General features: G+C 50.3%; 1 protein-coding gene across 2 annotated transcripts in view; it reads right to left on the bottom strand.

The window, feature by feature from the left end:
• STK32C (serine/threonine kinase 32C) overlaps positions 1-16947 on the bottom strand; it is a 47993-nt gene extending 31046 nt beyond the window's left edge. For both annotated transcript variants that reach the window (XM_015867622.3, XM_085554892.1), the window contains exon 1: positions 16666-16947. In XM_015867622.3, the coding sequence (XP_015723108.1) occupies positions 16666-16750 (85 nt within the window). In that variant the 5' untranslated portion in view covers positions 16751-16947. The remainder of the gene's footprint in view (positions 1-16665) is intronic.
• Positions 16948-25525: the final 8578 nt, after the last annotated feature.

Below are 25525 nucleotides of genomic sequence, written 5' to 3' on the forward strand. Positions count from 1 at the left end.
TTTCCACTTGACTAAAAATAGCGACAGGAAGACTGAATGTCTCCTGAATTAGCTTAATGGCACCAGGTATATTCTAAGAGCCACCATCAGCGTTAAATACATAAAGGGATATTTATATTAATACGCCAGTATTTTCACACCATAATTAGCAACTGTGGGCAAGCCCCTGGCTCCTGGTACAAACACAGCACGTCTGCTCCTCCACACACATTCTGAGCAGCAAAGCCACAAGAGCACAGCCTGTGTCCAACACTCCCACATTAAAAACCCTTCTTACCGCAGCTTGGCTCACCAGAGCTACCTGGGGCTCATGGAGGAGAGGGGGAGACATTATTTTCTTGCCTTTTTACCCCTTCTTAGTGCTTCCCCTTCCCCTGAGCTGCTTTAAGATATAAGCTTGCAGCCCTCCTCCCAGCTCAGCACCACTGATCACAGTGAGCTGCCAGCCTGAAGGATGCATGCTCTCGCCCTTCTCCATCATTCCCTGCATTCACCGTTCATAATCCACCTGTGTAATTAAAAAAGAACAATCTAAAAGAAACAAAACCACTAATTTCATTAGATTCCGGCCTTGGCATTTCTCTGAACATCTAAGAAAATTATTCCTGTGAGTGACTTCTCCACTTTTAGCACAGGAGAGCCCTGCACTCATCCCTGCCAACCAGAGCCCTCCATAGAGGAGCACTTAATGCAGAGCTGCACCCAGCAACCCCAGGGCTCGCTGAGTTCACCAGGACTGCAGCTGGGCAGCTTCACTCAGCTCTATCTGCACAGTTCTGATTTTTAAATAAGTGTGTAATTTGCAATATTGAATGAAATATGGAATAAATACCACTTGTCACTACCCAACGCTACAACTTCTTTAAGCCTATAATTACTCACAAAAGCCTTTTACGACCAAATAAATCTCCCACAGATCCCTCTGGAAATAAGTCTGGGCTGAATCTGAAGATTTCTATCAACGGCATTTCGTATGCTGGAATGTAGCTGCCAGAAAAGTTAATTGTACAAAGGTCTTCCATGGATTTACCTCCCCGAGCAGCTCACTGTCAGTTCAGATGGACAGTGATGGATGTAGGAAATCCCTACCAATTGTCACACAGTCGTTTGCAGTCCAGGATGGCTCAGCTTTCTTGCCTGATACTTTTGAATCCAAAAATCCACGCTTTCTTTCCTCCTTGAATCTTTAATCCCCAGCTCTCTCTCTCCAGTGGAAAGATACAGACTCATTAAGTAAGTGGGAAATAAGAGCACCCCTTCACTGCCATGAAAACGGGGCAGATGCTTCACAGTGAGCACTCCCAGCACACGACTCACTGACACCAGGTTGGGAGCTGCTCCTCATGTCCATCAGCCAAACCAGCACTGCGGCTACAGGAACAACCCCACGGGTTTGAGTTTCTGCCTTTGTGGAAAGTCAACGTTAGTCAGATTTGCTGAGATACATGACGTGCTGTTCTAAGGCCACTCCAACAAGTTTCACCACACAGAGACTCCACTGTGGGTGCTGTCATCAATTCTGTACCTGGGCAAACCCTTGTCTTGCACGTTAAGCACAGCAGACCCTGTGGGGATAGCGGATGTACTCAGAACACACAGTCTTCCTTTTCTTATAGTATGTTCCAGTTAACGTTTTCAAACACGAGTAAGGTAATTTTTTGTGTGTCTTTGGGGCGAGAAGTACTCAAAATGCATTAATGCCTTGCTCTATTAACAAAGGAACTATGGCAACACAATTATAGTTGCCAAGAGAATTACTGAAACAAGGTTTAATAGTTAATAAGCAGCCAGATGATGCCAGACTCGTCTTATAAGACCAGCCCGTATCTGTCCATTAGAACTTAATGTCCCAGAAACTTGTGTTGGCCGGTATTAAATAGCCTTCCTTTTAGCCCAATTATCAGCGATAAAAGCAATTTTCTAAATAATAGGTTAGAGTTGTACAAAACGTGGCCGGAGCGTGGCTATGGCTCACAGCACAATTATTAGCGCTGCTTTTGTTACGAGGCAATTCTCTCCATGTCAGAGATGAGAATCAAAATGTAACGCGTGCGTTACCAAAATGGATAAACTACAGAAGCTGCCCACAGAAGCCCCATCTGCTGCATCCCCTGCAACACACATGGAGCAGAGCGAAGAATTTGCTGAAGTGATATTTGTGTCAACACATTTCTGAAGCACGCTGAATTTTTGTTTATTTATTTACTCCAAGCTGAGGTGATTAAAACCTCTTAAGGAATTATTTCCAGTATAAATTAGTTTGTAAAATACAAGGATGATCATTTTAGGGAACAACACTGAGTTGGCAGATGCGCTTGCAGATCTTCTTTCCCTTCATTTCAAAAAGCCAAAGACATTCCCATGACTTCCGAAGCAGCTCCTCCTGCCTCTGGTTGCCTCCTTTCCCGTCCTCAGGTCAGAGGAGGAAGCTCTTCGCTGTGACACAAACCTGCAGATTCCACCTGCATAAAAGATGTGCTCCCGAAACACACAATATCTGCTGACATCCTCTATTTTGGGAAGCAAACCTTCGGCTCCCTTCCATTCTCAAAGCACTGAAAGCCTGTGATTACCACCAAACACACGTGGCCTCCTTGAAAAACACAAATAAAGCAAGAGACAGGGAGGGAGCAGGAGTGCTGCAGGCCCTGAGCAATGCCCTGAGCTGGAAGCACCCAGCACCCACCTGGGAGCTCATGGTACAGAGTGGGACAGGCTGGGCAAGGCAAACTGGTCTGTGTCAGGCAGATGGGACAAATGGAGCCACACCAAAGGGATGAAAAATGCTCTCTAGTAAAGGAAACACAGCAGGGATACAGCACTGGGAGATCAGTTACATCACCAAAAAATCCACTTTCTTTGCAGGTGACCCAGACAAGCTCTGAAGATGGAAAAGCCAGATTTTGAACAGGTTCCAAGCAGCACATGTGTTCTCAACATAGAAAATTTCACAGGACTGCAGAATATCGTCCAAAAATTAACCTGCCCGCCCCAAGTTCTGCTACTACTGTCATCACTGGAGATGTGGTCCCTACCCAAGCATCAGTTCAGACCACTTCACACTTCACTTTTCTCTGGCACACTCTATTCCTGGCAGCTGGCAGCTCACAGATCCTTTAACACATCCCACCTTTGACCTACTGCATCTTCCACAACCCCCTTTCATTTCAGACTCCAGTGCTGCTTCCCATGCAGTCAGTCACAAAATACTTAATGCTCCCAAAGAGAAAGACTGGGCCTTTATCTTTGGATTACATCTAGATTTCAGATGTGTGTGGGGTTAAGCCAGAGTTCATTAGTACTGGAATGTTTTAGCAACTCCTCAGCAGCATTTCAGGAACAAGAAATGTACGATTCGGAGGAATTTCTCAGAGTTAGCATCCTTTCTACATAGAAATTAAAACAGCCATAAGAAGTCCCAGCTCTTCATTTGAATGTTACATGAGAGATAAGGAAATGTTCTCTATGAAGTGAACATCTTAATAACAGATGGCTCGTATTTGGATCACTCTATCATCAATACAATATTCACCATTTGGAATAATATGAGTGGTACAGCTGTCCATTGTTCCCACGCAGAAATTTTTTGTTCATTAAGTAAGGAAATCAAGTGCGGCAGGAGCACAGAAAACGACAGCACATCTTAAACGTTGACAGGGCGACTCTCCTAATAGCTTTGTTATTGATTAGAAAGCACAAACATGATCCTGCCAACCCTTCTGGAGCAAAGCCATCCACCCCTGGCAGCAGCCCTGAATGGTTCCCCCATCTCATTGCTCAAAGAAGGGCCTGCAGTTTGGGAAGGACTGCTTTTCCCCTCTGTATTTCTCTACATAAACCTCACAACTACAAAAGCAAGCAATAATTAAATTGAAACCTAATCTGTTACCTCTATGATAAATTATGAATTGCTGCATTATGGACCCTGACTAATTCAGATGGCTGCTAAATAAAACACATCAGTGTTCACAACTGCCCGAGCCAGCACCATGTAATTTAATAACTCCAACCTCAGACAGCCTCAGTGAGACCAGCACCAGGCTGTGCTCAGTAGAATCAGGCCCTGCAGGGAACAGGCACAGAAAGGAGCACATAAATCTAAACTAGGGAAAAGATGACTCAGACAAGGCTGTTAGAATGAGGTAGATGATAAAAATACCCTGAAGACGTAAGGAAAATTGCAAAAACACTAATTTGATTCTAAACTAGTACAACTGGGCCCACTTTCTTCTTCGTTGCCTAATCAAACCCTAAACCTGCAGCATTAGGGATGGGCCATAAGGAGCCATGCAGTAGGGCTGCATGTGCTTTGCACACCAGGCTGCCATAGGGCAGCAGTCACTGTTAACACACCCGGTCACACTCCTACCCTCCCCTCCGACCTCCCTGTTCTGCGGAATGCACCCTTTCTAAGTAGCCAGTGCTGAGATTGATAGGAAAAGAGTGAAGATTCTCTGAATTGTAAGGAAAGCCAGGAAATTATGGCATTATTTAGTCCAAAAAGCAGATTGATAATTAGCTCTATATCAAACTGAGAGCAAAACACTGCAGTGTGCACTGTGACTGCGAGCTCCTTCACAGCAGAATGTCTGCAGAAGGCCCAGGTGAACATTTTTCACTTCCAACAACAAATGCCTCTAAAGACAGGTGTTAATTTCTTTCAGGCTTTTGTACTGGAGCAGAATAAGATACCTCTATCTTACTAGTTCGCAAAGTAAATTTCAGTTCAGAAGCTTATTTCAGAAGTGGCATCTCCAACTGCCATTAGGTAACAGACATCAGTTTAACTAAAGACTCAACAGGAATCTCTAGAAATAGTTTCTCTCTCAAATCACCTCCTCAAAATGTCTTGCATGGAGGAATAACTGAGGCCATGACCTTCACCATGAGCGGAGGGAATGGAGATGGCCCCAACCACGTCCAGCCCCAGCCACAAAGCTCCATGCAGCAACCAGCCCCTCTGGGAATGGGGCTGCACCCCCATAGAGCTGGGGCATTTCTACTGTGCTCACTGCGCTATGAACAGCCTCCTCATCAGCCCGGAGTCCCAAAGCATTTTTCAGAAAATAATTAATAAACAGAAGTCAACGCACAGCCTTAATGTGTTCCCATCTACATCAGTGGTCCATCAAGCAATTGGGTGAGGCAAAATGGAAACTGTCACTGAGAGCTTTGGAAAACCCTATTAATTAACAGTATGCCAAACATGTGAGGCACATTGTAACGATATATTGAAAGACACGTGCGTTCTAAGCTATTCCTTGTTAACTATGAAATGCAAAGTCATTGCCAATTTACCACTGCACGACAATATTACAGCTGCTTTCATGTTGGCACAATAGGCTCAGACTTTAAAATAGATCCCTCAGAGGCAGAAAGTGATTAAGGGGAAAATCAGGCAGAGCAGGCCGTTATCCTGGTGAGCAACAACTGATGGTACCCGCTATTTTGAACAGAGAGCTCACTGTGAGCATTAATGCACTACAATACCTGAGGTTTCTAACTCAAAATAAATGAAGACAAACATTACTTTTTTCCCTTATTTTCCTTTTTCTTAGCTCACTTCCCGAAGGTTCAGAGTCGCTCTCATTGACTGCTCTGTGCATTATTTATGTAGTTTCCCTGCATTCAAGCTGCAAAAATGAATGCAAAACCAAAGAAGCTGGAAGTTCACCATATTTTAACTTGGGTTTCAGCAACCAGGCTTCTGCTTGATAGCATAACTCCAGTAACTGCATTGTCTCTAGCAGAACATCTTTGTTTACACCAAACGCACCACATAACATTCAGCAGTATATGAGGAAGGATTGTCGTGAAAATTGTACTGAAATTGTCAAAACAAACAAGCAATGCTTATTTTGCTCATTTACAAACACAAAATTGCATTGGAAACCGAAAAAGAGTGTGTTGGATGATGGATTTTAAGCAAAGTGGTGTGGCAAAAAAAGAAACATGGCCATGGGCTGCAGAGCTGGCTGACGAGCAAAGGGCGGCCACACTGCACACACAGCTGGTTCTGCAGCATAAGCACTGCACCAGCCTGTATGAGCTAAGGGAGCCGCCCTTACAGCACACGCAGTGAATCTTCTACAAAAGACCCAGAATGGAGCCAGTGTGTGGCTGTTATGGGAAAACACAGAACAACAGGATCGGCAACCCCAAGCCCTCACTCAAGTCCATGAAAGAACTTTCCTCTTACTTGCTTTTTAATTAACCATCAATAATTAACATCACCCCATCAGCCTCAGCAGAGTGCCTCCTTAATGGTTTTCTCTACCCTCCAACTAAAGAACAGTTTAATTAAAGACCAATCCTTGTCAAGACAGCAGGTCTGTTCTTCTCCAGCACCAAGCCCAACAAAGACACTTCCAGTTGTTCCTATAATTAAGTCTACATAAGCAGTACTTTAAGTTTAGTGATTATCCTGCCTGTCTCCCTCTCCATCCTTCCGTCACAGCAGGGCACAGCCCAACACTGATCTCCACCGAGAGGCACCACCAATGGTCCAGCCCCACAGTGATGGCAAATTTGGTCTCCCCTTCTTTCCTCTCTTTGTTTCTTTAGAAGTGTTGACAATGTCAGGATCCAGCTTGAAATCAGAGCCGTCAGCATAACACACATGCCTGAAGCCTGAAGTGGAAAAAGCCAGCTATGCAGATGACATTCTGTGCTTCAGTAATTAAACCAGAAACAGGAACAAACACTCACAGACTGCTCAGAGCGAACAGTGCAGCAGCAACTGGCCCATTCCTTGTATCACTCCCTGCTGTAAATGTCAGCTTATTTTTGCTATTTTTTCTTCACGCTCTCTGACATTAACAGAGTAAATTTAGAAACGACAGACTATTCCTTTACATAGCAATACTAAACCTGTGGAAATCGGTGCCCTGAGACACAGGCAGAGTCCCCAGCCGTGCTTATAGCTCTGTCGGGTTGTGTTACCACTGACACGTTGGCAGGCCAAGAGAGCAATAGCCACCACGCCATTCCTCCAAGAAACAAACTGGAGGGAAGAGATATTCCTCCCTGCTGCACTACGCTGCACAGCACCTCTCCACAGCTGCTATAAGGCCTCTCGTGGAGCTGGGATGCACAGGAAGTTAGGAAATGATGTTATCTGCTTGAGAAAAATGAGAAAACAACGTTTTGGTCGCTTGCTACCGAATGGGAAGTCAGGGAGGAGCGCTGCCGCGGGGGGAAGCGGCGGTGCAGCACCACGGACAGCGCCCGCGGGACACACAGCTTAACTTCTACTGCCGCACCGCTTGGAAAGGCTCTACCACCACCGTCGGGACAATTTGAACACTAATTAATAGAAAAGTTTTCAATATTAATAATTAACATTGCTTCTCCAAGAAAAGTGAGCCGCATTAAATCCAGTAGCTGCGGGTAATTGAAGCCCTCGCATACTTTTTGTGTGTACCCACAGAAGGCAACAAAGGCTGCTCTCAGAAAGAGAGAACGGAGCTGCCCACTTGTTGGTTAACTTCATGTTTTATGCAGAAATAACGCAGAGCTATTGTGAACAAATGGTCGGGCTGCCGGCAGTGACTGGTGTGTGATTGATCTCATGCACACAGGGAAAGGCCCTGTGCTATCATCACACAGAGCCCCGGGGCTGTTTGTGCCATGGGATCCAATCCCTACCCATAGCATCGTGTGAGGGGATTTCTTACAGCACGTTCTGGCTCTTTCCATCTCTCAAACCCATCTGCACTGGCAGCACAGGAGCAGGGAGCTGTGAGCTGCAAAGGGCTCCTGCTGCACACCCCTGCCAGTCCCTTGCACCAAACACCGCCCATTGCTGCACTCCATCACATCTGCTTCACTGCATCTCCCTTCCCACAGGAATGGTCTCCCTGTTCCGAGCCATTTCTGACAGCACTGCAGGCTCCCACACCACCACCAACATGGGACACACACTTACCAAAATGCAGCTTCCTTGGTTTTTTTAATGTTTATTCACTGTAGCTCAAATAATGCTGCACATGTCATAACTACAGATTTAAGAGTGGTTTCTATATAGCTTCCTGCTATAGCATTTCATTCCACTCAAGCACCACGAAAAATATTTCAATAAGAAAACTAAGAAAACACACATCCATGAAAAAGAGCTGGAGCTGTTCCCTAACGCTCAGTTCTTGGCAGCAAAACAGACGAGTTCCACAGAGATGCACTTAGTGCCTGCAATGATGTCCTCAATGCATGCACATGATGGGACCCCCAGCGCAGGTCTCCTTGGCAGCTCAGTGCTCAACCCCACATGGGGCACTCAGCAACTGCAGGCCTGGCTGCCTCACCAGGCAGGCAATTACACGTATGTGCATTTCGAAAGGCTGATGAGTTCATTAGTTATTTACACAGTGATGCAAGCAGTGTGTGGTATCTGCATATACATTGTAGTTGCAGCTAATTTATACATTCCCCAGTTAAGATAACATTCCACGCGACAGTGCTGTCAACACAATTATGGTGACTCAAAAACAAACTCTGGATTTTCCTCCTTAGTAGAAGCACCAGTGCAGCCTGCAGCACACGCGGCCCCGCAGTGCTATTTTAGGAACACAGTCCTATCTTTGTCCTGGCAGTGATGAGCAGCAGACACGCGCTCCCAAAATACCTTCAGAGGGAGGAACCAGAGTGCTCTCCATCAGCAGTGCCTCAGCACTGCATGAAATGTGGCCCACAGCACCCTGACAAACAGCTGGAAAAGACAACCAGCATCAGGGCCTGCTGTGGCTTGGAAGGAGAAAGAACTGCCCTCCAGCCTGAAGGGAAAGGGGAAAACAGAGACACTGAACCAAGCACAGAAAAACACTATGCCAAGGCTAGAAGGAACACCAAGCTAAAATCACTGCTTAAGTTTTATGGAGGGGCAAACAACAATTCCATTGTTCATTGCTATTACTTGGCATTCTGACAAACAGAAGCAATTTGTCCCAGTTAGAAGAAGCCTGGTTTTTGTTACAGAATTCCACACACTGATCTCTGTATGAGAAAGCCGTGGCGAAAGATGCGTGTTCCCAGTGCAATGTGCATTAATCAATCCCTCAGTTCTGCTCCTGCCACCACGGTGCTTGTTTTGACACCTGCTCACAAATTCTCTCACGTTGGCATCTAACATGTGATAAAAGCTGATCAAACCAAAACAAACAGCAAACACCAGTGTCCTGGCACACAGTGTGAGTGTATGCTGTGCCACACACGGCGTCTGAGATGCACACAGACCTGCCCTGCTGTCACAGAGTCACTACGAGACCTCTGCACAGCACTGACATGGCTCCCAGCAGGAGCTGTAAGGAGCAGTGAGGTCCCCTGTGCCTCCTCTTCTCCACACCCGACAACCCCAGCTCCCTCCGCCACTCTCCACATGCCCTGTACTCCAGACCCTGCACAGCTCTGCTGTTCTCTGGGCATGCTCCAGAGCCTTGATGTCTTTCTTGTAGTGAAGGGCTTTACTCTCCTCCTACAACACAGACCTCATTTCTGATCAGGCACCACTTCCCAGCTGGTGAACCCAGCTCATATCAACAGCTCAAGCCAACACTGTCTTCCCTGGAAGTGCTCATTACTGGTTAAAGGTGCAGTGATGTATGACAGTAAACAAACACAGCCGAGGCCAAAGGCAGGCAGGACCTTACTGACTGCTGGTGCTGCCAGGGCAGGCGTGGGGCTGAAGCCTGGAGAAAACCCAGAACCAGGCCTGGAACATGAAGTTACTGGGGCTGTTTGAACGCCTGTGAATTATTCATTTCATTACAACATGCAGTACTGAGCCTTTAAAGTGCAAATTACTCGGGACCAGGCTTTAGCCTTACTTTCTGTAGAGCAAAAAGCACGTTCTCCCACAGTGCAAACAACCCAAGCCTAATATATATTATTTTCTGCATTTCCTACTTTCTAGTCTTGCCTGCGGGCTCCCATTAACTGGGGTTCCAGGAAAACATGCAGCACATTATCGTTCTAATGGATCGTGTGACAAACGTTTTACAAGGTCATTTAGCACTCCTGGTATCACAGTTCAAAAGAAAAGACCTTTCACATGAGATAGGACACCTTCCTGACAGTGCAGGATAACACGAGATGCTGACAGCATGGCAGAAGGATGGGCCCACTGACAGCTCGATCCAAGAGGTAACTGTGCTTCCACAGCAACTTGCAGCACACGAAGACCAACTGCACAGCCATCAATATGCTTGGGCACATTTAATTCCTGCTCAGTTGTCATGGCAGTGGCTTGTGGGTGTTTGCAATATGCACTGCCAGGGAGTGTCACACCTCAGCAGCACACTTGCTATCCAATGCTTCGAAAGTGCTTTTTCCACACTAAAATAGTACAGAAAATAGTAGTAGCAGTGAAAACCATTTGCAAGGAAAAGATGTGCTCATGACACACCCGGAGACCTCGGAGGTGTGCACACACTGCACTACCTGTGCAGTCAGCAGGAAAGAGATTTCAAAGGAACCCGGCTGACCCTGTCATCCTCCTGCACAGTGAGCAGCCAGCTGACATGCACAGCTTACAAAACCAGCCCCTCTCCTTCAGCAGGCAGCACGTACAAAGCTCTGACCTCACCGAGTTCTGGCCTACCCCATAGAGAACAGCCTGCTCTCAGCAGCCAGAGCTGCAGCCCAAGCCTTTCACTCTGACTTTTGTCAGTATATTCAGGTACTAAAATCGGAAACACATCACAATTCTTTAAATAACCATTGAAGTGGTTCTAAGTAATGCTCTCATACTGCATAACCCATCTATACCAGTACTGTTAATGTTTAGTGCTAGGACATCTCAGGTGTCAAGTTCCCACATATCACAATGATTTCTCACCAATTCCATGTTTTCCTATTTACTGCTGTTCACAGAATCGTAGGGGTTGGAAGGAACCTCCAGAGATCATCGAGTCCAGCCCCCTGCCAAAGCAGGTTCCCTGCACCAGGTCACACAGCTCAGCATCCAGGTGGGTCTTGAATATCTGCAGAGAAGGAGACTCCTCCACCTTCCTGGGCAGCCTATTCCAGTGCTCCGTCACCCTCACTGTAAAGAAGTTCTTTACTTCCAGAATTCATGCAGAATTTCTTATGCTCCAGTTTCTGGCTGTTTCCCCTTGTCCTGTCTCCACACACTGCTGAAAGGAGTCTGGCCTCGCCACTTTGCCCCCCACACCTCAGACATTCATAGACCTGGATCAGGTCCCCTCTCAGCCTTCTTTTCTCAAGGCTAAACAGACCCAGTTCCCTAAGTCTCTCCTCATAGGGGAGATGCTCCAGGCCCTTCACCATCTTTGTGGCCCTCCGCTGGACTCTTTCCAAGAGATCCCTGTCTTTTTTGTACTGGGGAGCCCAGAACTGGACACAATATTCCAGATGAGGCCTCACCAGGGCAGAGTAGAGAGGGAGGATCACCTCCCTTGACCTGCTGGACATGCTCTTTTTAATACACCCCAGGATGCCATTGGCCTTTTTGGCTACAGGGGCACACTGCTGGCTCATGGTGTCCACCCAGGTCCCTCTCAGCACAGCTCCTCTCCAGCAGCTCATCCCCCAGCCTGTACCGGTGCATGCAATTATTCCTCCCTAGGTGCAAGACTCTTCACTTGCTTTTGTTAAACCTCTCTTCCCTCTTTCCCCCCACTCTGAGTGTCTGAAATACACACGATGCTTTCTGATAGCACCATGCAATCCTCCCACAGGACACACATCACAAGCCAGTATTTTGCTTGGTCGTGGGATTTGCTTCGGGGTGGGGAGAAGGGGCTCATGCAGGGACTGAACCTGATATGAAGGAAGATGGAAATATTCTTTCCTGAGCAAAGAGCTGTGTTTTTCCCTTGTACATCCATGCAGCAGGGACACCCAGTACAAGGCACCAGCATCACGCTTTGACACCTTTAGCCCTATGCTCTGCTTCCAGGTGCTCAGTACACGTCTCCAGTCCCCCCACTCTGTACCCAGCCCTGGGCAATACGTGCTCTGCTCACACTGGAAGAGCCAGCTGCAGGTTAACGCAGAACTACTTGGAGCACACAAACTCTCTGCTGTACCCCCAGAGCCAAACAGGCTGTTTTTTGAACCACAAATGATCAGCTTCCAGAACTGCTATTTGGGCTGTGAATACATCAGCAAGCGCTGTTCCACTTAATTACAGCGGCTGGCCAACCATTGCCCACAAGGACTCAGAGCACGGTTGGACCAGCGGGCTGAGGTCAGAACACCACTGAGCATCCACTGGTCCAGGCGTGGGAAAAGCCCCCAAAGAACCACAGGGAGGTGACTCAGCACATCAACATTCCGGCACTCAGATCTCACTGCTTAGCAGTGCTCAGAGCTGTCTGATCCCACACATCCCAGGCAGGTTTGGTTTTCCATAACAATTCCTAACCATAACAATTTCCTAAAACAATTCCTGAGGAATTAAAGTGGGACAGGAGAAGAGGATGCTGACATTTATCCTCTCCTGTTAGGAGATGCTAAGGTGCTCACAAGCCACACACCCTCTATAGGGAGATGAGGGCTGAAGCACAGGCTGGCTACAGCTCACTGCTGCACACATACCCACACACGGGCACAGAATCACTCAGGATTCACTCTTCTGTCAGCACTGCCAGGCCCAGTTTCATCCCCATGAGCTGCACATCACACAGCAGGTAGTTATTATCCACACTTAGCTTGTGCTCTGCTACAGGGGACCTGGGCCAAGGCAGTAAAACCATTCTACAAGAAAGAGATGCTGAAAAGGAGCCCCTCTCCATGTCCCTACACACTGCTGCACATGCAGCACAGCAGGCACTCGCCCTCTGGATGAATGTGATCATCACCATGCGAGAACGACACCAGCCGTACGTGGTTGTAAGGAGCTCATCGCCTCACAAAGCATCAAATCACAAACAAATCAGCTCCTCTCACTCCCAGGGTTGTGTTTTTTAACTTATCAAAGCTGACATTCTGCACTGCAAGCACAGACTGACACTACCTGCACCTCCACCTGCCAAGTACCCACCACGTGTTTTCTCCTATTTGAAAACTGCCAGCCTGGGGTCTCAGCATGACCTGGCACCACGCACAACAGCTCCTGTTCAGCTCCACTTAACTGCACTTGTAGCCCCTGGAAAACTCAGCTGCAGGGACCAGGGGAAGCACTAACAACTGAGGTCATCACACAGGTAACATAACAGGGCAGGGAGCCCCATCCCTGGAGCCATTCAGACCCCTGGGATGTGGGCAGTGGGCACAGTAGGGGTGGGCTGGGGGTCTCAGGGGGCTCTTCCAGCCTGAAAGGTTCTGTATTTGTTATTCTAATGTGATAAATAAGATGTTTAAGCTCCTAAAAACACATTCTTCAGTGCTATTCTCAGGTCACAGACTGTAGTGACTGATACCTTCAGAGAACAGACAAAGAATGTCAGATCAAACTGATACTACATTCTTTACTTTTCTCTGACCTGCCTTTTCCATCCCAATAAAGCCGGCACCCCATAAACTGCTGTCAGATTTGTTAATTTTTCCTTATTTGGCTTCAGAAAAGCAGCCTCAGCTGCCCTTAGGGCTGTTCCCACCTGACCATCTGAAAGCCCAGCAGCCAAGAAGTTCCAGAACGGGTAAAGTGGGCAGGACAGGCAGCAGGAATGTGTGACAAGAGCCTGTCTCTGGATAAACTACGCTCCAAAAAAAGCCACGGATCTGCAAGAAGATCCTTTATAATAATAGAACACAAAGAAACAAATGACAATACTAAACACAGCTCTTCTGACACCTCCTTGCAATTCTCACTCCCTCCTCCTCCCCCCCAGACACTTACTTAGTTACCACTTTGATACACAAAGCCTTTATTCTTCTTGTTTTTAAATAACAGGCAGCAAATGCATCTGTGCTCCCAACCCACAGGCAAGCAAGAGACAGGGTGCAGATATGTGTGCCACTGCTTTCCAGCTGGACATTAGATCCCAAAACAAGAAGCAGAAGGAGAAATAAAAGCGTGGTTTGGCAACCTGACACAACCTCGCACCTTCCAAACGCTCCAGCCACACGGAGGGGGCGGCCCCGGAGCGGGAGCAGCGCAGCCCCGGCACCATCGGCCCCGCACCCCGCCAGCACCGCGGTGCCGCCCGCTGCCCCTTCGCGCCGGGGTGGGCTCAGGGCCGCGCACCCCCCCAGCACAACGCTGGGCAACAACAGAGACATCATCGCCACCACGTTACCCCACGGTCTGCAACTCGCCGCCCGTCTCCATGGGGACGGAGCGGAGCCGGCAGCAGCCGCGGCCCTCCAGCATCCCGGGGATGTGCGAACCCAGCGGCACGGAACGGGGCGGCCCCGGAACGGCTGAGGGCACCCACGGGGCGGACAGGGGCGGCGGTGAACGCCATGTACCGCCTGTACATGAACGCCATGTACCGCCTGTACATGAACGCCATGTACCGCCTGTACATGAACGCCATGTACCGCCCGCAGCGCCCAGTGTCCCCCAGTGCCCGGACAGGACCCACAGCGACCTGAGCTCAGAGCTCTGCTCCTCAACAGGGGAAACCTGAACACACACAGCAGCATCGCCCAGCCCTGCGCTGTGAGCATCCAGAGCTGAGCTGCTGGGAGCCCCCAAACACAGCGAGGCTTTGGAACGAGCGACGTGAAGTTTGTTGGGTTTTTTAGACCTTTTATTTTTTCCTTTTTTTTTCCCCCTCTTTTACACCCAGTTTTCTCTGCTCAGCCCTGCCCAGCACTTCTGGCACCACAACCTCACATCCCTGAGCAGCAGCTCCAAAATAGACACGTTTCTATCAGCCGCTGTGTGTGCACTGGGAGCACCTGGTGCCGATACAAAGATGTCAGAACCCATCTCTGCACGTACTGCTGCCTTCAGGAAGCAAACGCCAAGCACGGTGCTGCCCTCCTATCCCTCCTATCACAGTCAGCTTTCCAACCGCTCGTATCCCAGCTCTGAAAGCCTCGGAAATACTTCAAAGATCTTACCAGCAAACATGAAACAGCAAAACACGTGCTGCAGTTCTGCACGGCACCAGGAACATGAGAGTCAGCAGGAGGCCGGGAGCTGCTCCCCGGGGGCTCGGATCAGCCCGAGCAGTGCTAACAGCAGCAGCTGCGGTCGGGGCAGCGCGGGGCACAGCGTGCAGCGACCAACAGAACAGCGCTGTCAGCAACAGCCTGATCCGTGCAGGTGCTGCACGGCCACGGTGCCCAGCCGGGCTGCAGGAAGGCTGAGCGGGGCTGCACCCAGCACTGCTTCGACCCCGGAAAACAGCGAGACGTCCTGCAGAGAACAGGAATCCGTGTACAGAGCTGGAGGGAGCGGACAGGAGAAGGAAATGACCGACTCCGACAGACGGGGTTTTCCCTGCGAGTCACGGACCTGCAGCACCACAATTAATTGGGCTCAGCAGGCTGCGGTCACACAGCAGGACAGCGCGGAGCAGCAGCAAGGGGCCCCAGCTGGGCAGGACCATGGGACGCAGCGCACCCTGCCTTGTGTGCAGCACCCGGCACACAGCCCTGCCACAGGCAGCACCAAGAGTGTCTGTACCCGGACCTGCACGTGTCGGCAGGTTTAGCTGAGGGCAACGTCTGGACCTTGTGTTATTACTAATGGGAATAAATGTCCACCTTCTCTTCGCATGAACCCTTCCACAACTGAAAAGAACTGGCTGCTGGATGAGGGCAGTTGGGTTGCTGTATGTGTATCACTGGGAAGGTTAAATGCAATGTCCCAACCTATCCATTTTTAATACTATTTATTATTGTTTTACTTAAAATCGTCAGTGCTGGCAGACGTTCTGCACAATGTCACCCGGAGCCCAAGTATTAACTGCCTCCTTTACCTCGGGAACTTATAGGAATGTCTTAATGGATCTCCATAGCAACAATGCTGCGCAGCAAATCGGCGTGAAGCCGAAACCGCCACGGAGCAACGGAGCAAAGCGGGCAGCTCCGAGCAGCAGCGTCACGGCGCATCGCACAGCGCTGCTCACAAGCTCCGTTAGCGGTGCCAGCAGAATCGTGGCCAGCCCGCAGCGCTCCGCTTCCCCACGCCGGCTCCGTGTGGGCCCAGCTCGGAGCACAGCGCTGCCTGAATTCAGGAGCAAAGCCCCCAGCCCTCACGCTGCCACTCGCATCGCTCACAGCTCCTGCCACATCCATGGCCGAGCACCTCGGCACGCAGCACAGCGCCCCGTGAAGCCGCGTGCGGGGCAGCCGCAGGGCCGGCCTAAGGCACGGCTCGGAGAACTAACGGGGCTCGGGGCTTTGCGGGGCTTCCTGCAATTCCCGTTGTTTGACACTCGGCTCAGACCGCACCGCGGGACTGTGACACGCAGCTCCGCGCTTCAGCAGCAAAGCGGACGAACGAGAGCGAACAACCGCCCCGCGGGCGGCTCCCCGTGCCCGGTTCTGCCCGGCCCGTCCCGCACCCGCCGGTCCCGCACCCCCCGGTACCCGCCGGTCCCGCACCCCCCGGTACCCGCCGGTCCCGCACCCCGCGCCGCCCCCCCCTCCCGCTGCGCTCCAACTTTCCGCCCGTCACGTCCCCGCGGTTCCGTTCCCCCGGAGCCGCCCCGACCCGCCCCGCGGCACCACAAGTTTCCCGGCCGCTCCCCGCGGATCCGCCCGGTACCGCCGGGCCCCACGAGCCGCCACAGGTGCGGGCGGGGCGCTCACCGTCCTCCCGCTCGTCGAACACGGGTCTCTTGGAGGAGGAGGCGCTGGCTCCCATCCTCTTCTTCCACTTGCCCCAGTGGAACATCGGGCCGGGCGGATGGCATTGGCATTCCCCGCGCGCCGCTCCCCGCCGACCGGCGGCTCCCGCTCCAGGGACGATCGGCCCCGAGCAGCGCTCAGCCGCCCCGCGCCCCGGCCCCGCCCGCCCGCATGGCAGCCCCGCTCCGACGGCCGCGGCTGGTGCCGCAGCGCAGCGCGGGGAGACGGAGCGAGCGGCCGGGCGGGGCGGGGCGGGGAGCGGAGCGGGAGGGGCGGGAGGGGCGGCACGCAGCGCCCCCGGCGGATGGACACAGCGGCAACAGCAGGTGAGAGGGGGCACGGCGCTGAGCTGACCCCACACCCGCCCCATGCGGTCACATAAGCGCGGCCGTTACGTGGAATCTCCCGCACCACGGAGGTCTCTGTTGCGCCGCACCTGAGAACGTCCCTTGGAATTAACGCCCTGACGGGACGTTGTGTTGAGGTGGGGCCGGCAGAGGCCCCTGGTAGCAGCGATGGGATGAGAGGTCACAGCCTCACATTGCACCGGGGAGGGTCAGGTTGGGTATCAGAGCAATGTCTGCTCCAGAGAGCGGCCAGGGGTGGGCAGTGCCACCATGGAGGTGCTCAGAGCTGCGGGGATGTGGCACTGAAGGATGTGGGCAGTGGGCACAGCGGGGTTGGGGGTCTCAAAGGGCTTTTCCAGCCAAAGTCATGACCTGAAGCAGTGATGGAGCACCTGGTGGAAGGCAGGGGCAGCAGGGGCAGCTCAGGTGTGAGCAGCTGGGTGACAGGAAGGGCTGGAGCCGGGATCCTCCCAGACCTCGTTGTAGGGCTGGCAGTGCAGACCAGCATCTCTTGCTGCCAGTCCCTGCTTGAGGTCTTCCAAAGGTAACCAAATATTTTTCCTTTATTTTCAAGCTCTCAGCTGTTGCATTTGGGCTTGTTCTTGTTTGCTGCGGCCTTAGATTTTGCCATCCTCCTATTAGTGCTGTACTTTCTATCATGTTGTCACATTTTAGGGTGCAATGCAAGAATTTAAAGTAAGTTAGGAAAAGTTTCTCTGGGCACTGCCTGCTCCTGCACTGCTCTTCCAGAGCAGCACCTGGCTTACACGTGGGGCTCTGCCTGTGCCTTCACCCCATTTTTATCTAAGCAATGGTGCTGATGTTTTCAGGAGGAATGCTATCCTGAATAGAGAGCTGGGTCAGGTGTGCTATGCATTGAATCACGCAGTTCTTCCCAGGTGTACGTCCATTGCATTTTGGCTCTCTGCTTTGGTTTGAGGTAGGCTGTTCTGTTTCTAAATAGCAAACCAGGTGTTTGGAGCTGTTGTGCAGGCACATTGTGGGGTCATAGAATAATTAAGGTTGGAAAGGACCTCTAAGGTCACCAAAACCTGCAGCAGAGCACAGGGTTGTTGTAACTGAAGCTCAGGAGCTGGCACTCAGCCTTGTTCAGACTCCTACAATGAGTCCATCAATCCAGCTTGTTTTGAGCTGTGACCATTACGGGCCGTACCACAGGTGAGAGAAGATGTTTAGAGAAGTTCTCCCAGGGTTCCATGTCACAGCAGAGAATGCAGGCAGCCATCCACGGTGTTTGGCTGTGGCAGAAAACCTTTTCATTTGCCTGAATTTCTCATGATGTTCCAGTTTGAAAACCAACAGCTTTGCTTATGATCTGAAGTCCCAACTAACAACATCTGACTGTTGAAAAGGGGGTGGTTAAAGGGGAAATGAGGGCTGTAAGTACCCCTCCAAGGGGAGGAATGTGCTGGCTGGGTGACCAAAGAGGGCACCAGGATCAGACTGTTCTTGAAATCACCACGATGTTGTTATTCTTTTCCTATTGTTCCTCTTCCTGTCTTCTCTCCCTATTTTATGTTTTTCTAAGAGCTGAGCATTCCAGCAGTGAAAGTTATGGTTGTACTGCATGAATGTCTGTCTGTTCCTGGAGCCTCTTACCAGCCAATGGATGTGATGATGTCCATAAACAAAAGAGGTCAGCTGGGAGGAGGTTCTGTTTGTACGGGGAGAGAGCAGGAGGAAAACCTCAAGCAATGCAGCACAGGCGCAGTCAGTGCTGTGCACAGCCCCTTTATTTCTGGTACTGTGTGGCCAGTTCAACCCTTCACATCCTTAGTGACTTTTTTCTTCTTTTCATTCCCATCTGCTCCTTTCTCTCTGTGTTCAGGTCAGTCCAGTGTTTCTCAAGGATTTACCATTAGAACTTAATGTTTCTTCTTATGTGCTGGATAAAGTTGCAGAGAACAATGGCTTTTCAGATGCCGTTCAGTGGCTCTTTAGAAAAAAGGAAGGGAAGAAAGTTTTCTCCAGCTTATCTGAACTCCAAGTGAAACTAAGTAACGCAGGTGCCCATCAGTCTGAACCGATAGCTGTGCGGAGGTGCACACCTCTTTGAAGCCCGGCTCTCTCTATTGTCATCTATTGTTTCTTTTCATCCCTATTTAGATAAAATCCTAGCAGACATCAGCAAATCAAGTGGATGATCCTATGATGGTGTGCTGACGCTGCATGCAGAACAGAGGGTTCAGAGGGGGGCTGTGCTGCAGTCAGATTTGGCTCGAGGAGCACCGACAGCACCATGGTTGGAGCTGTTTCTTGACTTCAACAATGACAGCCTGATTAGCAGCCCGTGTTTTAAGGTGGAGGTGAATTCAAGCTGAGGAATATGTGTGATATGTGAGCGCTGTGCTGCTCGGGGGGTTGTGGCCCTGCAGCAAACAGGTGGGAAGGTTTAGGCTGCTTTGGTTATGAACGCGAGCCCGCTGCTCCCACGGGGATGAGACAGCCCGCAATGGGTCACTGCGGGGCAGAGGATTTTTTCCTTCATTATTTTGTTGTGTCCTGTAGGTGGGCAGTTGTGCTCTCAGCGTGATGAGCCCCGTGCGTGTCTCGGATGGCCGCGGTCCGCCCGGGGAGGGGAGCGGGGGGTCCCGGCCGGGCCGTGCGGGCGGACAGCGGCGCGTCCTGCTGCGCCTTCAAGGTGCGTCCCGACGGTCCTGTAGCCGTTCCGGGGTGTAGGTACATGTGCCTGTGTGAGAGAAGAACGATGCGATTGTGTTCGCATAAAGCCCCGCCGAACGCCGGCGCTGACCCGCAGGTATCGGAATCGAGCAGCTCCGTGTGCGCTCCCTTTCCCGATCGTTGCCGTTTCCCCTGCAGGTGAGCGCTCCGCTGCCGGCTCGGGCTGCACAGCGCTGCTGCTGGTCGGTGGGTGCCGGGGATCCGGGGCTCCTTCTCGGCTGTCCCGAGAGATCGGGAGAGCTGCTGAAAGCGCCGACACCTCCACGCGGCCCCGGTGACAGCAGGTGAAAGATGAGGAAATACTTCAAGTTCCCAACATCGGGTCGGGTTCCTCTTTGTTTGATAACCTGCGCTTAAGTGCAGCACCGAGAGGTTCGAGGCTTTGTGGGGTCAACAGAAAAGACTGCAAACTCTCAGCTACCATCCTTAAATCCTGGCTTTAAAAAGAAGCCTTAAATGTGTATTATTCGGAGCTGGGTGTTCTTCGATTGCGTATAACTGTGTGGCTTTGCTTTTTTTTCAGAGGGTTGTTTATTCTCTTCACATTCAACCTTTCACACACCGAGGAGCGGTTCCTCTGTTCAGTCCTTCCACCTGCAGGGAGGTGCCGTATCCATTAATGGGAGGATTTGTCTCTGAAGTGGCCGCGTTTTGTTTGGCTGCGTCTCTGAAGCCCTGAGATGAGGTGAGAGCTGCTCCCCTGGGGCTGCAGGTAACAACACTGGTCGTACAAATGATTGAATATAAATCGGATTTTTCTCCTGTTTGCCCTGCTGTGCTCTCATGGTGACGGTCTGACTTGCTCAGGGCTGTTTGCAGTGCTGTCTCTGCAGGGGAGCGCTGTGTCAGCTTTTGTTTTTTATTAAAACTCAGATGTACTGACAAGTGCGATTAATAATTCTGCATTAGCGAACCTCCGGGCTCTTGACTTAGCAGTGTCAGACCTGTTGGCATCTTCCCAATGTGTAAATGATGCAAAACCTGGGGAGCGCAGCTGGCTGTGTGGCAGAGGAGGTGCAAACAGGGGCCCATAGTCGCAAACCTCCTGACAACGAGGGGCGATTTAGTCAGAGCGGCAGCCGTCGGTCTGGCTCTGATGGTCAGCAAACACGGCAGCGCTGCAGGAAGCACCAACTGCCGTCAGTGCGCCGTGCGGAGCTGCGCCTCATCGTGCAGCCACACCGACTCCACCACGGGAGCGGAGCCGCACAGAACGCAACATCCAATTAGTGTTAACGATGCACAGATGATGCACAGAGAGGCCTAAATTAAGGGAGTGTGTCTTGAGAGTGGAGGGTCCCTGTTTGCATCCATCTCTGTTTTAAGCTGGATTGAATATTTTGCTGTTTCCATCCATCTCTGTTTTAAGCTGGATTGAATATTTTGCTTCACACTATGGAAGTGAAGGCGGTGGTTGCATTTCTGAGTGAAGTGTCTTCAAATGTTGCCCCAGACGCTGATGTGCTGCTGAGCAGCTGCCAAAATGCTGCTGTTTTCTTGTTCTTGGAGGTAAAGAAATGCCTCAAACCAGCAGCGCTTCCCCTGTTTGGTTGGTTGAATGTTAACAGCAAGTGAGTCAAACTGCCCCACTGCTAATTGAAAACACAGCAGCTGGAATAAGGTCATAGCTCACCTGCGGCTGCACAGTGCCTTGTCCATGTAGAGTGACTTGTTCTGGTATTTGGTGGGTGTTAAAATGGGAAAGTGAAGCAATGCAATGAAGGCGTTTTTAAAGCAGCAGGCCTTGTGCGGTCTCCACAGCTGCCTTGGTGTCAGCAGCCATATGCTGTGAGGGGAAACACAGTTGTGAACAGCTGCGGAGGATGAGTTTATGATGGGAACAGTCAGAGTTTAAAGTGGTCGCTTTGCAAAGAAAGATGGATTGCTCAGTGCTGCAGGAGTGGATATTAATTCATGGGCATAAATGCAAACTTCAGATGGTCACAGCACAGAGCTTTGGGGTGAGTCACTTTGCAGCTCCGATGTTTGCAGAGGAAAAGCATTTTGCCTTCTGAGTTACCTTCTGTAGTAGGAAACAAGAGCTAGAAAAATATTAAGGAGGAAAACTATTCTTCTTTCTGTTTAATTAAGTGAACTTTGCTGCTGCTGTTTTCTGTTTTATCGCAAGGGCATTTGGAAACTCTGCTTTTAGAAAGGAATCCTAGGAAAGAGCTGCCAGCAGAATTTGCAAGCACTCACTTCTGTTTTGCAAATAGCACCGATGCTCAGTTCTGTGCTTCGAGTTCTCTTTGGTATTTATCTGGAGAATGTTCTCAGTTTACCACAAACATATGCTATGGGGGAGCGGAGGAAATTACTTTTGTGAGAGCGTGTATAATTATTGCTGCGCTGGGCGGGGAGAAGTTGAATCTGATGTCTGCAGTGGTTTCAGTCACAAATGTTTGGTGTTGTATCTGTGTAAGGCTGGAGTGAAACATCCATCGAGTCTGAGCTTCCTCCACCTGGGGGCATCTGCAGAGTTAGACAGGCTCTGAGAGTTAGAGCCAAGAGCTTCTGCAGCAGCCTCTTATGCTTCACAATGTCTTTAAAGTTTGTAGCTCGCAATTAGTGCCTTTTGCACTGGAAGTCACTGCTTCAGAACCACAGGTATTTCCAAACCAAACTCCTTTGAGGAAACTGGGCAGTGGTGTGGGCTCCTGCAGCACTGTCCTGCATGTACTGGGGAGACTGGGAGAGGGGCTTCTGGGGAGGGGTCCTCATCCCTCACCCATCCTCTGGGAGCACTGGGGCCATCTGAGACTCCTTGGGCTGTCCGTGCTCACAGTGTAAGGGCTGTGTTTTGTTTTGGTTTCCTCAGCCCTACTTGAAGTTGTCTGAGCTTTAAGACTCTTTGCTGCAGTAATGGGAGGCTCAGCTCCAAAACTGCATCCCCAGGCTGGGATCTCACCAAACCAAACAGCATGGACTGGTGCTGGCCGTGCAGGCAGCCCTGCTGCCTCCTGCACAGCTGCTGTTCAGGTGTGTACTGCCAGACTCAGTAGGAGTGCTGCTTGCAGCTGCTTCAGACAGACTGCGCTGGCTGCTTCACTGGACTCCAGTGTATTACTTTAGGCTCTCCAGTACCCTCTGTGTGCAGTATCTTACCTGTCTACCAGCATCTCTGATTGCTGTTGCCTTCTGCAGTAGGGCTTGTTTCATGCAATACTGCATTCAGGACAGATCCTAGGTTAGGGCTCTCTGCCTCTCTTTTGATTATTACAGATTTCCCACACTGATACTGAGGTGCACGGAATTATTCCGCTGTGCAACATACATCCCTTCCGTCCATTCCCACTGGTTGCATGGTTGAGAAGTACCAAGGAAAGAATGGCAGCTTGTGTGTTGTGTTGGAGGTTTTGCTCAACCCACAGCACTTGGAAAAGAGCACTGCAGGCTTTTCAGGACAGGCTCTGTTGGGCAGCAGTGTGGCGGTGACAGATGGCTGGAGGCACTCAGGCTGGCTGCAGGCAGGCTCTGCAGAGCTGTGTATATCCTCATTAGTGAGCAGTGCCCTGGCTGTGTAGGAGTGGCCCGAGCCGTGCTGCTCTGTTCTGCCAGCTCTGCTTGCACAGCATTCTGCAGCATTTGCCTTAATCACTTGCCTATATCCTCCCCAGTGCTTTTCAGTCACAGGGGTCTGAGTGCAGCTGGCAGGAGCGTGCTGTGCTGGGTGATGCTGTCCTGCTGCCTGCTTTGCTTTGGGTGATCTGTCAGCTCCCTTGGCAGAAGTTGCGTGTCCGTGGCACTGCCACCTGCAGTGTAGTATTTATAGCCAGGTAGAGATGTGATGAGCAGAGCCAGCTCCACAGCAGCTGAGCTGCTTCAGACTTGCCTCCTTGCTTAGTGGACAGCATGAGATGAGATGGCACAGTGGTGTGGACCTCTCTGAAGTACAGTGGGTTGCCCTGACCAGTTATTGAAGGCTTTGCATTGCCTGCCACGCAGCTGTCCCTGTCAGAACTCCCAGATCCTCTGCACACCTCATGCGGCTTCTTCATGCTGTGAGATCCTCAGGAGGCCACCTAGAAAGAGACCTGGAAGAGAGATGGGGAAATTGTGCCTGTGTCAGAGAAAGTGGTTGTCAAAGCCTGGTATATTTCTACAAAACACTCCTGTTTTGACAGGACAGCTTTTCTTTCTTACAAAGTCATGCTTCATCAGCTGTTCGGAGCCCACTCCTCCTCCTACCCTTCCCTATTGCTCTCTTGTCCGTATGCTTGCCATCCTAAGCACCTATAGCAAGAAACAGAGTAGGAGCTGATGCTGACGGCTTCACTTTAGCTACCATCCTGCAGTGTCCACTCAATGCTTTTGTCTTCTCTATTTTTCAGTAGGTAGAGCACCAGATTTTTGGTGCTTGTACCATAAACACCAACAAAATGTTTCTAATGTAAACTGAGATGTGTTTGGAGGCTGTTTTGGAGGGGGGAGCCAATGTACAGGAGCCAGATAACATTATTGCTTCTACCCCAGCGTTCCTTAGAGTAATTCAGGAATGACTGGGAATGATGAAAGAACTCGGTGGATGGTTAAAGTTTAAGTAAAAGGTTTTGAAAAGGATGCTGAGGGCTGAGGGCAGCCCTGCTGTGCTCCCGGTTACGTGAGCTGTCAGAGCACACTGCCATGTTGTGCTGTACCAGTGGCAGCTGTGCAGCACGGGTGGCTTCCACACTGCATCCAAGTCATGTTCAGCTTCAGTGTTTGTCAGCACGATAAGAGAGGCTTCATTCCTCCAGTCCTGAAGTATCTGCATGATTCATTTTGGTAACCTGTTTAAAAATAGTTTTGTATGAAGAAACAATCTATTTTAAATGTAACTGTATTCCCAAATAGTTTTTAAAGGGTGTGTTTTCAGAGCGATCCATTCCTGGTGATAATGTAGCTTTTCCATTCCTACATGGGCCTACGTGGTGATGTTTTCATTGGCCTCATTGAGGTTTAGTGTCTGACCCACCTCAGTTTCAGAGCTGCTTCAAAATGAAGGCTGAGGCAGTTCCAGCTGTCACTGGTGCTGGGTTTGAGTTCACCTTTGGCACACTTCAGGATAACAATTCTTGCTAAAATCTGAGAATTTCAGTCCTGTGTGTAGTCTGTGGCAGGGAAAAGGTTTCATCTTTTTTGAGGTTTGAGTTGAATTTACCTCAATAAGTGTTGGGGTGGCACGACTCATTTTTCCCTGCACTATTGGTGAGTTCCCAGTCAGAGACAGATCATCGATGGAAAACGTCGGGATGTAGTAGAAGAGATGGAAGTTTCAGGTGCATTTGCTCTGTAGTTTGGTGAGATTGTGCTGGGTTTGCACTGTGCTGGGATGCCTCACTCAGTGCCATGTTGCTGCAATGTGAGCGCCTCTCCTCGCTGTGCTCGGACCATCATAGAGACATGGAATCATTCAGATTGGAAAAGACCTTCAATATCATCGAGTCCAACCCAATCCTACCCCAACTCTAACAACCCTCCACTAAATCCTGTCCCCGAGCACCAAGTCCAAAAGGTTCTTAAACACATTCAGGGACGGTGGCTCAACCACGTCCCAGGGGAGCCCCTTGCAGTGCTTCACAGCCCTTTCCCTGGTGCTGGGATGAACCTGTCAGTGCTCTGCTGCTCCCAAGGAACCCCCCGCCCACCTCAGCTCTCATTTCCTTCCATTACTTGCATGCTGGTTTTTATTTTTTCTTTTTAAGTGCTCTCTGTCGATATTGCTGTAGTCGACGTTTCATGAGAACTAATGTCAAATGAAGCTGCTAATCACAGTGCAAGATTTGTTTTGT

Source organism: Coturnix japonica, chromosome 8 (genome assembly GCF_054131305.1).
Source record: "Coturnix japonica strain WE chromosome 8, WE-NBRP24, whole genome shotgun sequence".
Classification (NCBI taxonomy): domain Eukaryota; kingdom Metazoa; phylum Chordata; class Aves; order Galliformes; family Phasianidae; genus Coturnix; species Coturnix japonica.